Source organism: Papilio machaon, chromosome 9 (genome assembly GCF_912999745.1).
Source record: "Papilio machaon chromosome 9, ilPapMach1.1, whole genome shotgun sequence".
NCBI lineage: Eukaryota > Metazoa > Arthropoda > Insecta > Lepidoptera > Papilionidae > Papilio > Papilio machaon.
The window spans coordinates 8745645-8757871 of record NC_059994.1 but is presented as its reverse complement, the minus strand read 5'-3'; the positions used below and the strand labels follow the sequence as shown (position 1 = coordinate 8757871).

At 38.4% G+C, this 12227-nt stretch overlaps 1 protein-coding gene across 1 annotated transcript; it reads right to left on the bottom strand.

The window, feature by feature from the left end:
* Window positions 1-5508: 5508 nt before the first annotated feature.
* LOC106709640 (choline O-acetyltransferase-like) lies at window positions 5509-7290 on the bottom strand. The gene is made up of 4 exons (XM_014501493.2): window positions 7044-7290; window positions 6685-6877; window positions 6348-6551; window positions 5509-6243 (listed from the first exon to the last, which is right to left on the bottom strand). The coding sequence occupies exons 1-4, from the start codon at window positions 7106-7108 to the stop codon at window positions 6028-6030; spliced, it is 678 nt and encodes a 225-aa protein (XP_014356979.1). The 5' UTR covers window positions 7109-7290; the 3' UTR covers window positions 5509-6027.
* Window positions 7291-12227: the final 4937 nt, after the last annotated feature.

The window sequence follows — 12227 nt, the reverse complement described above, 5'->3', positions numbered from 1 at the left end:
TTTTATAGAAATTCTGCGAACTAATGAACATGCAATTTAAAACTATTAAAGTTAATGTGGAAGAATACAGAAAGCTATTTTGTCCTAAATAATATTTGATTGTGAATTATGATCTAAAGTGAGGCAGCGACGCGACGCGACGTGAACGGGGACTTCACCTTATATGTATTTTGTTTACATTTACAAAGTCGAAGTAATTAAAGTATTTTGTCTGAAATGTCTGCTGACTCTTTGGCATTTCACTAGAGTCAATATAAAAAATATTATAATACGTAAATGTTTTAAAGAAAATAATACAATTAAATTGTATATTTTGTGTTTTCAAAAAATAATCTTAAACTTCCGCGAAAGTACATAACCTGTCATGGCGTCTCCGGTGACGTCATTTGATGCAGCACAATCGTATCTCTGTATAGTGATGTTTGAACTGCAGTTGAAGTGAAGATATCAACATTTAAAATGGCGCCGTCCACAATATGACGTCACACTTTCTGATTGGCGTTTCTTGTCAAAATTTGTATGAGATTTTTGATGTACTTTACGATTTACTAATTTTATCTATAACGATACGATAATGTTTGTGACAGATATACATGCTAGCTTCACTGAATGTCAAATTGGACGATTTGAATTTCTAAAAATATCATTAATCTTAGTTTGTTTTAATTATTATTGTTGTTTTTTGTCTTTGTTGAATTGTTCATTTAGTACAATTTATATTTACAATGAAATATTGAAAGAAATGATAGAGTAGTGGTGGTGGGAAGGGGGGGGGGGAAGGCGGCTGCTCTGCTGATCCTCAGTTGCAGATGCATTACCTACCTTTAATCGACGGGAATCAGTCGCACAGAAATATATATGTCCCTTCCATAGGAAGGATTTATATCCCCTCCTCCATCAAATCCACTTCCCCTTTCGATCCTTTCCTTATAAGAAAAGAGTGGGAAGGGAAAGAATGTATATGTTTTATACTGTTCATAAGAAACAGGATTCTTACCACGATTAGGCTATTTGAGGTCCCGATATTTCGATACAGTTGCAAGCGCCATGTTCACGGGTTGACTGGTGGTCGGTATATTTATAAAAATCACGAAAGTTTGAAGTTATATAGCATATTATGTTTTATATTGTTTATTGTTGTATATTAAAACACAAACATTCCCTATGCTGTAGTGATGTATGTATGTATGTATGTAGAGTTGTCTGGCACCGGCCAGAGGGGCAGAGCCCACTGGGACAGAGCTGGAATTTTATTGTTTTAACAAAGACAGTTGTATTGAGTGTATTGATGTAGTCAATTAAGTGAAATTGTTCCGTTAACTTTGTCCAATAATATTTAAACAGCTATTGTCACAACAAGGTGATGTCGGCGGCAGCTGCAGATCATGGCACTCGATGTATTTTTTGATGATTGTCGCAGCTGAATCGTATTTTGTATCCGTTGTAATAAATAAATAAATGTCTTATATATTTATAAGAAGTTGTTTCTTTTCAAAACTAGCCCTTAGTAATTTATTTCAATGAGCGACAAATGTCTCCTCACCTGATGCCACTGTTGCCGCAAGAGGTCAGCCGCGGCCGTTTTGCTCTGCCAGGAAAGGGGACTAGGTACAGAGAAGAGATGTAGAGGAAAGTGATTGGGGCGTCGCTACTTTTTCCCGCAAGTGAAACTTATAAAAATAATGTAGACCTCGAGGTGAGGCGGGTCTCGTGTGCAGTTAGTTGACTGAAGTGTAGTTAGATGTCTTGAACAAGGTGGAGTCTAGTACAAAACACAGGTTTTACTTTTTTATTTATTGAGACTAACATCGAGTTGACACAGATATCATTGATATGTATAGTAGAGGTGGCTGCGAGGGTCGACAGCGCACAGCGAGAGGACGAGTACGAAGTAGACAACTTTAATTACTTATAATAAACTATGTGCCTTACAATTATTTAAATAAATCGTAATATACATATATAGTTATAAAAATGCAATAGTCAATACATTTTGATGGTGACGTTTAGAACGGTGTGCACTGGCAGACCAAAGACTACTTTGTTTTCTCAATATTTATATAACATTTGTTTAACTAAATAGTAACAGAAGTAATTGTTTAATCTACGTAAATACTATATGTATTAAAAATTAACAATTGCGCTTATTTTCGTTCATGTATTCTAAATATTTTTCTTGCAATATTCAAATAGCAATAAATTAATTAAAATATAACATATACATAAATATAACATATATATATACACAGGTGGGCACAGTTAATCGAAAAGTTAACTTCGTTAATCGTTAATTCGTTAATAAAAAAATTAACTTCGTTAATCGTTAAATTCTCGAAAATTTAACGCAAGTTAAAGTTAATCGTTAACAGTTAACCATACCAAAATTATACATACTAATTTCATACTTATTGTGGCGACACTTGTTTAAAATAGTAATTTGACTATACATTTTATAACACACAAGCGACCCGCCCCGGCTTCGCACGGGTGCAATGCAAAATATACCTACTACAGAATAAATGCACAATTTATTTAAGGTACTTAAATGGATAAGGATTAATGCTGTATTGTTTAAAATCACTTCGTAAAAGAATAAAAATGCTTATGCTGGGTTATCCCTAAGAGATAGACATATACCATCGCGGACTTTTTTGTTGAACTTTTTAAGGTGAACAATACTGTAGTACATTATTTTGGTCTATCTCGTAGGGTTCAGCCAGCGTTTGCAATATAAGCGCAAAAAAACGTGCTTATTTACGACATCACATTAGAAAACTTTAAATTTATCAGTGTTTCTCTACTATATTATGCATTTATTATACATACAAACCTTCCTTAAGAATCACTCTATCTATTAAAAAAAACCGCGTCAAAATCCGTTGCGTAGTTTTAAAGATCTAAGCATACATACGGACATACAGCGAAAGCGACTTTGTTTTATACTATGTATTGATTAGTATTAGAGACAAGTATGAATGCATTATAGTATATTTCATTACGAGTGCGGAAACCCTGTCATTGCAAAGAGTTCCAACAAATGTCTACCCGAGCAGAGGCGCAGCCGAAGGTGAGGGTTTACAGTTGAAACAAGTTGTAATGACAGTTCCGCACGTGTACTAAACAACTATTTTTATTACAGTTGCGAAAAAATGAAGCAATTTAATAGAATAATAAAAACACAATAAACTCAACTAACTAAAATGTTTGAAAAATGGCGCCAACCGTAAAAGAATGCAAGCAGAGATTTTTTTTTGTTTTCTTCATCCAATCTGGGTAGGCAAAGGAAACCATGCCCAAACAACCAAGTCTTCAGTAGATTATTTTTATTGATATGAAATGAAAATGAAATTTAATGAGATGAAATAAAATGAAACCTAACCTAATTCATTGCATAAAATCATTAAATCTGATATTGTAACAGATTAGGAGCTTCTTTTTAGAAATATTTGCATGAAGCATAAAAACTGCAATGATTTTTTTTTTTTTGGAAAATTTTTGTGGTTGGTTTTTTCTTAGACATTATTTTGACGATTGGAAAGAGAACGCACAAGTTTGGAACAGCTAAAGAAAAAGCACGAGTAAAAAAGTGTTTTAATACAGTTGCTCAAAAAGTGGCGTATTGCAGGGACAAAGAGCGTTCGAGATGTGGGCTATTACATACTCTTGCTTTTATATACACGTAATGAAATACACTATTTAGAACCTTCTTTTGATTTTGTCCTGTTGGTCACGTCTTTCCCGGACGCTCTGATGCATCACACTTGCACGCGAACTTCACATATTATATCAATTATCAACTCGTTCGTTCAGCATTCGAGTCGCCGACAGTCGCCCAACAAAGTTGAACTTACGAGCGTGGCGTGGCGCGTAATTTAAACAAAATGATAGCAAGTCTACAAGTTTCTAATTTAACGATTAACGGACTTTTATTAACGGAAGTTGAGTTTAACGGAAGTTAACGAAAGCGTTAACACTTTTTGAAGTTAACTTAAAAGTTAATCCGTTAAGCAAAATGTTAACTTCGTTAATTAACGATTAACGGATTAACGAGTTAATGCCCAGCTCTGTATATATATATATATATATATATATATATATATATATATTCATTTTATTTTTTACAATCGCCATTCAATTAATTGACTTTAAAATACTTCAACATTTAGTTTTGTAGGATTCATATTTTATTCTAAACTAGAACATCGTAAACGACAAATTTTAACACTGATATAAATTGGTTTACATTTATATAAATAAGCATGCTCTAGGAGACACGAGTATCAGTCGACTTACTAGTCCTAGGCAGAGTAGGGGAAGGCTACGAACACTTACGACTCCTATGGTATTTAACTAACTTTGATATGTTATCGATATTCTTGGCCATGGCCATGTGACACATGACAGGTCGATACATTGATATGTTTAAGTTTCCTTACAACTAGTTAAATAAATACTACTATAGATATAAATATATAACTACAACAAAAATATAATTTGAGCGAATGTTCGCTGCATCAAAAATGTTGAATATAATCAAGTCAACATCACTCACTACAAATACAATATTATTATGTACATGTATTATGTACTACATTTATAATTGCAAAAACAAATTTAAAATATAACATTCACACATATTTATTTTACGAATAACTTTAACGTCCAATTAAGTAACTAATTTATTTTTAAATAATATTTTAAAACTTCAATCGTGCATATCTGAGACCAAAATCTCTATTTAAAAAATATTGTTATCTCTGTTCTCTGTCAAAGACGAGAATGAAACGAATGACGATATGTTTTAAACGTAGATATGTGTCTCGGAAACCAACGTGTAGTAATTTCTTAGTAATCGCGTCATTGTGACTTTCGATTTTAAATCGTTGTTAAAAGTATTCACGAACTTTACAACAAATGCATAAAAAAATAAGTTTCTAACAAGTTGCCGTTGGACAAAAGCTCAATAAATATATATTTTATGTACAATTATATTGAGTTACATAATGACATAATTGTGCATTACATTATTTATTTATTTATTTTATTATGCGGATATGTTTGACCAATGAAGCATCAGTGGTTTTTTATACTTAGGCTCTATGTCTATTAGTTAATTTTCAAGCAAGTCTGCTGAAGGAAAAAATATTTCTCAACGCAAACTTCCATCGTCTAACTCCATATAAATTCTACGCGTTTCTTTTACTTGTATTCAATTTGACTATTCCGTTGTTAGAATTAGTTGACAATTTTATAATTTTTTTTAAATATTATAAGGAAAATCCAACAGCTTAAAGACATGTACAGGTTTACGCCGACAAGACATAAGGCTTATTTAATTTTAAAATATAATACATCATTTATGGAATGTTAATATGTTAAGTGCCGTGGTAATTGGCATCACAAGTTTTTTATAAAAGTTGTATAAGATAGAATGAATATTTATTTTTTTTATTTTAACCATAATTATAACAATAGTATAAATATATAACATTCAGTGAGGATAAACGAGACGAAACGACACATTGCGACTACAGCTACATACAACGATGGCCAGTATTTGTCTAACTTTTTGGCCAAATAATTTTCTTTTTATATTAAGATAAATATAAAGACATGCATATCGCAGTACTCGTATGGAAGTACTGACCATAGTATTAAATATGAGTGTAAACGTAACACCTAGAATTGACTAACAATAACGAAATTCTATAACTAAGTAAATGTATAGGTATAATAACAGTTAATAGATTTGCTTAATTCTACTGATATGTGTATAGACGGTATGTAGTATAAGAGTATAAGCCTTTGGTATAAAGAAATCATCTTGCACGAGGCGCGCCGCCGCCGGCCGCTTAGTCCGCGCGGCCGCAGAGACGATCTCTCTTTAATTACTAAGACGCCATAGCGAAATATTTTTAAACTCCTAAAATTGTTGATATGTTTACGTTTCGAGTTTGTAATATATTTTTTATAAATGTAAATACAATAGAACGGAGTGTACAATAGTATAAGCGAAGGCAGCGTGGCCTAGTGGCGGGGGCTCGCGTCGAGGAACATGCGACGCATGTCGTCGAGCGCCTCCTGCAGCGCGCGCCGGAAACCCGCTGTGCTGGTTTCACGCGATGAGCGAAACGACGCGATGCAGAAGATGACGCTGTCTTTCTTGGGGTTGTAGCTGCAACCGTAGCCGTCGGGCACCACCGCGCCGTACCCCATGCATGTGCCCTCCGTCGTCGTCGCCACCTGCACAGTGAAACCTCCGTCACGCTCATTCTATAGTTCCGACAGGCAGTTGTGGAAACGTTTAAGACTGTAAGAAAGGTATAAAGGTGAGGGGGGGGAGTTACCTGGCTGGTGCTGAGCTTGAACTCCATCATCTGCTTGTAGGTGGGATCGGTAAAGAGCGGTGGCAGGGCGCCGGCCCCGGCTTCGCGCGCCGCCTCGCGCAATCCGAGCAGGTGATTGTCGATACCGCGGCCGAGGATATTGTCCTCCATAACGGCCGTCTGCTTGCGCGCCGCCTCTTCGAATAGCTGCAGCTTCTTTTGCTCCTGTCGCCGATGTCGGGTTATATTTACACATGTATGTTTATTATACCTTTCTAAACAAACTTTTTGTCTATCAATTGTTAATTATAGGCTTAATATTCGTGAAAATTAGGAGGAGAGTATTAGTTAACCTCACCCCGTGTAGGTCGAAGGAGACCTTGCGGGCTGGGTCGGGCTCGGGCGCGGGGTGTTCGCGGGCCGGCGGCTGGCACATGGCCTGTACCCAGGCGCGCGCGGCTGCATGGGCCGACCGGATGTTGTCGACGCGGCCTCCGCGGAAGCGCCGCAGCGACGCTGACTCGTACGTCGACACCAACCGCCCGTGCAACCTGCGTACACACACCGCACCACATGCCGGGCACTAACACATTTGCAACATTCATACTCGCGCTCTAGCATATATTTAGAGATAAGTAATAAACTAAATGCATTTAGGAAACCTTTCTTTTCGTTTTTATAAATCAGTTAATAGTAATAACTTGAAGAGAGAATTACTTGAAGTATGTATACTGGAGCGCTAGCTGTATGTAGACATCGGGGCTGGTGCGGCAGGACTTCATGAACTCGCGCCCGTAGCCATCGTACGTGTACACCACGAAATCCAGGTCCTCTATTTGCCTGCGGACATTGTCAAAGCGGCGTTGTTAGCTTGAAGTGGGATAGCCGAGAAGCGACGGGCGCAGTTTGAGCTTTCGGTGCGCATGCTGCTCACCGGTCGAGGTCCTCCGCGGCGTGGTCAATGAGCCGGCAGAGGTCGGGTGTTAGCAGCCAGCGCATGGGCGCGGGCAGCGGCTCGGCGGGTGGTGCAGCGAGTGGCGCGGGGCGCGGAGCGACGGCGGCGCGGGCCAACGCGCGCTCCGCTAGTCGCACCACGGCCACGCCCTCGGCCGCGCTGTGCTCGTAGCACATACCCACCATGCCATCCGACGCTATGATCAGCTGCAAACCACGTTATTAAAGCTCGTACTCAGCTCATCGGCATCGATTGTCATAAAAGATGTCAAATAAGCATTTTGTATTGTAATATAAAATTTGAACTAAAATATTCGTAACGACGAATATTTTAATAGCGTTGATAAGTAAGTCATCGACCATGTTTGTGTCATATGTATGTGTGGCCATTTCGACCATGTTTTTTGTACCTGCACGGTTTTGTCAAACCAGCGGTTGGCAGAATGGTACTGTGAGCCAGCGCCATGCATGGCACGCAGCATGGCGGCGGTGTCAAGGTCTGCGCCCACGCGGTCGCCGCCCGCCTCGTCCACGCACAGCACGCACAGCGCGCGCGATATCTGGTCTAGGTTAGCCCGGTTCTGTGGCTCTGCGGTGAGACAAAACCACTATGGTATTTGCTCTTTTTATTCTGAGGCACTGATGCCAGTGCATACAATTTTTTTTGTCGTCAGTCTTGCTAACCGACGCGGCAGGTTTTAAGGCAAGCAATGAGTTCTGCAGCCGTGATAGGTACCTTTGTCGAGCTGCATGCGAGCCGCGGCCCAGATGTCGCGGGGCAGCGCAGTGAGCAGGCCGAGGCGCGGCGCGGCGGGCGCGCCTCCTGCCTCCACCATGGCGTGCAGCAGCTGCGCGCGGATTTCGCCCGGCTCCCGCCGGCCCCTAGCGCCGCACCGCACCCGCACCGGGTAGAACTGGTGTATAATTAATATAATTTATACCTGCCTCCATTTTAATTATGGTGTTATTGTTTACCAATTTTCTTTTTCGAATTAAATATTGCTATTTTCGTAATAAGTCTACGTTCTGTACTCATCAAACAATTTTGAATAGGCGTACATAATTTCTGCACGCGACGATGATGAGTTCCTCCTGGTCATCAGCATGCGACGGCGAAGGTGGCGGCAGGTGCAGGCGGTCACGGTCCGCCTCAGGCAAGCGGCACACGCCCAGCAACCGGTAGAACTGCTGCATGCACAGCGGCTGGCCCTTCTCGCGGCTCGTGGCGCGCTCCAGCGGCAGCTCGCCCCTGCATAAGTTATACGACGCCGACGTTGAATATTTTTTCGTTGGCTTTGATTGTTTAGCTAAAGGCGAGGAAGCAGCGTGTGTAGAGGGCACCTGTCGAGCATCTCCTTGTAGTCGAGCAGGTCGTCTACCAGCAGGGCACCGAGCTCGGCCACCTCCTCTAATTTGGCGAAGCGCCGACGCGGGAATATCATGCCGGGGCTCGAATTGATGGGCAGCGGCAGCCGCACCTTCAGGTACATATCGTCCAGCCACCAATCTGTCACCTGCTCGCATCACTTCATTGATATTTTTGCTAGTAAAATCCTAGATTTATTGTAGTTTCATTGATATTTTTGCTAGTAAAATCCTAGATTTATTCTAGTAGATTTATTGTTTACTCGCTTGTTTGTTTATAATCCTAATGACCTGAAATTCTTTTTGCTGTTCTGGTCGCATCCTGATAGCAATATTGGATTACATCATTTTAATAAACGTATCTTTACTTGGACATACAAAATAAATGCAATTGGTGCTATTGAAGGCTTTAATTACTTCCAAAATACTATAGATGAGATAGAGTCATGAGGGGCCATTATATTAAATTTTGCTCATCACTGCAGTCACTGTAGTCTAAACTGTAGTAGTTCAACAATTTATGAGTCATAAAAAAAAAAGCTTCTAGTGAGGCAAAAGTGCTTAAGATTTTGGCTGAGATACGAAAAGGCTGGGTGATATCAGAAATAAAAACAAGATCTATTTCAAAATGTATTAAAACGTTGGTTTAATGAGACAATATTTTAAAAGTATCTATTGTAGGGCACAGTTGGACTGAGAAAGAAAATAGTCCTCCTCGATCTTTTGCTCGAACTCTCCGTTGTTGTTGAAATGTTCTTGAAGTTTTTCGGATCAAGCTTTCTTCGATAAACCTCCAGATTCTTGGCAATCTTGTTGTTATTAGCGCCGGTGAGATATTTTAAATAATACTTTTTAATTTTCGCCGGAGCTTGCACATCATTGTAGTTGTAAAGTCCATCAAAGACGGTGCGCTCGGTGGCTGGTGCCGCGGCCTCGGGCTTCTCCAGCACGTTTGACTTTAACTCATCGAGTAGTAAGTTTTGAAAGGAAACAATTTTGTCTTGCCACAGAGATAATTTTGACTTTTCATCATCTTTTAATCGGTTCTCGTATTGTCTGGCATCTTTCCTGGCAGAGGGTGCGGCGGCGAAGTTATGCTCCTGCCGCACGTTGACGACGCCGTAGTTCCTGAACACGGGCCTGAGAACGACGTGCGTGGCGCGTGGCGTGGCCGGGTACTGCAGCAAGAAAGGAACGCGTCGAGCTTTCGTTAAATCTTTGAAAACATCCTTCGAGTAAAAACGTCTTTGCGAAAAGAAATCTTTTGTATTTATAGTGAAGAAAGTTCTTTGCTTCCGCGTAAAGTTTAATAAATCTTTCATGACTTGCTGCGCGGTTGTTTGTGACTCGTTGTATCTCTCGACGGCAGCAGTCGATGATGTTTTCAATTTTTCCGTAATTGTTTTATATCTGCGGTTATATTTTAAGATAAACTGATCATCGTTTTCGTCTTTTCTTCCTAGCTTAAAAATATTTTTAAAATCCGTAGTTTGGTGATTAAACTTTTTAAACAAAGTTATTTTTGCATTGGACAAAGTTTTCCTATTGTTAGAGTTGAGGCTCTGTAGGAACTGCATGTTGGAGTCCAGGGAGACGTCAGAGATGTGTGACGCCGGCTGGTACGAGTTGTACTTTATAATTTTGTTTTCTTTGGTCGTATCAGTCACGTGTTCCATTATTGTTCTCGTTGTTGCTACGAGATTATTGTTTGAGTTCACATTTGTTTTTTGTTTTGTTTCCTTAACTTGATTCTGTTTTTTATTGTATCGATAAAATATATTCGGATGATTATTGAGCGCAGCGGACAAATAAGGATTTGCTTCATTTTTATTTGCAACCATTTTAAATGGATTCGATAGTTTTACTAAATTATTTTTGTGATTTGATAAGTTGCTTATCGAGTATGGATCTTTACTTTTTGATAAATTGATATGTGGGTTCACTTGTAAGTAGTCGGGAATCATTTCCATATTATCTATTTTATTCTGTTCCGGGGTTCGAGAACCGTCGCTTTGTTTTATCAAATCGTTTGAATATTCTCTGATTTTATTTTCTAAATAAATGTTATTTTCATTTTGTTTGTTTTTTTCACCGTCCAAATAATATGCATTATAAGGAATGGTTCCGTGTGTTTTCCCAAATGCCGCTGTAGCTGTTTTTAAATTATTTAAAACTTCGTATTGTCGAGTAAAACTTGAGTTGATAATTTCCGTAATTGATTTTGTAAATAATTTTGCTGGATAATCAGTATCCGGAACTAAGGATAGCTTATTGTCTGTGATTCCCATCTTGTTTGTTCGAGTCCTGTTCGAGTTTGCATTGTATGAGTAGGAGGTAACGTCGGCACTCTGCGGCATTCCACTATCCCTATCTTTCTTGGTTTTGTTAACAGATTGAGCAATTGCTTGTATTGTTTTATTGCCCAGTTCAACCTCATTATCGTTGTATTTTTCATTAGGAATCGAAGCATTTGTATCATGACCAAGTTCAATGTTTATCGCTTCTAATAGTGTTTCACTTAAATCGTTTATGTGTAAATATTGATTTGGTCCTTTTAGGACTTTTGCGGCATTTTCTAACAATATGTTATATACTGTCATAGGATCCATTTTTATTATTGATTCATTTGTTTTATTCAGATCGCTATTCATCTTCATTGTAGGGTTTGATGAATTTGTAAGAATTATCAAAGGGAAGCGTAGATTTCCTGTGCTTTTTATATTACCCGGATTGCCACAACTTTCAGGATTTGTTAAAAGAATAACATTGCTAGCAATTATCAGGGGCCCCTTGCATAAGATTTTCGTATCGTTAATACCATTTTTACTGTTGTTTGTAAACATGATTGTGTTTTCTATTGAATAGTTGTTTTTACTATTTATAAACAAATTTGATAATGTTTGTAGGGATTCATTATAATTCTTGGTAACGGTAGTTTCGCTATCTATCTCACTAGGAGATCTACGTGATGGAGCAACTGAGCTCAATTTTAAACTTAGGCTTTTTGTATATTTTGTGTATCTATTGTCATCATAAGAAGCTAAGGATCGTGTGTTTTGTAATAAAGACGAGCTTACACGAAAGACGGAATCAATATTATGTGTACTCCTAGTGGTGAAATGTTCTGGAATATCATTATGGTTATTTATGTTATCGGGTGGCATTTTCATAGTTGGTGTAGTGTTTATTGTATTTGATCTAACATTGTCCGTGGAATGTTTGTTGTTATTAAGAGGAATTGTTCTCGATGTTGCCGCTGTAAGAGCCTTGATACCGTTTAAGTCATTTGTCGCTTTATAGAATTCTTCTTTTTTATACGATGTTCTGTCAAGTATATCTTTTACAGCTTTGTTATTAGTTCTTAATGTTGTGAGTTGCTCAGCAAGATACTGTGTCAGTTTTGAAAATGGAGGTTTTTCAGTGTTTGACAGATTATTATTTGTTGATAAAGTATTGTTTATGTCATTATTACTTCTGGCTGCAATAGTATAGTTATTTATTTCAATAGAGTTAAGTATTTGCTCAACACTCATATTAGGCGGGGGGCTCGAGGTAAAATCTTTTGACGTGCTTTCATAGCTC

Excerpts from the sequence above, each read along its gene's own strand:
- LOC106709640 (XM_014501493.2), bottom strand. The coding sequence starts at position 7,108 with ATGAAGTCCTGCCGCACCAGCCCCGATGTCTACATACAGCTAGCGCTC. Across the intron at positions 6,878-7,043 it reads CTCCAGTATACATACTTCAA|GTTGCACGGGCGGTTGGTGT; the intron begins GTAATTCTCTCT and ends GTGTGTACGCAG. Across the intron at positions 6,552-6,684 it reads TCTCCTTCGACCTACACGGG|GAGCAAAAGAAGCTGCAGCT; the intron begins GTGAGGTTAACT and ends CATCGGCGACAG.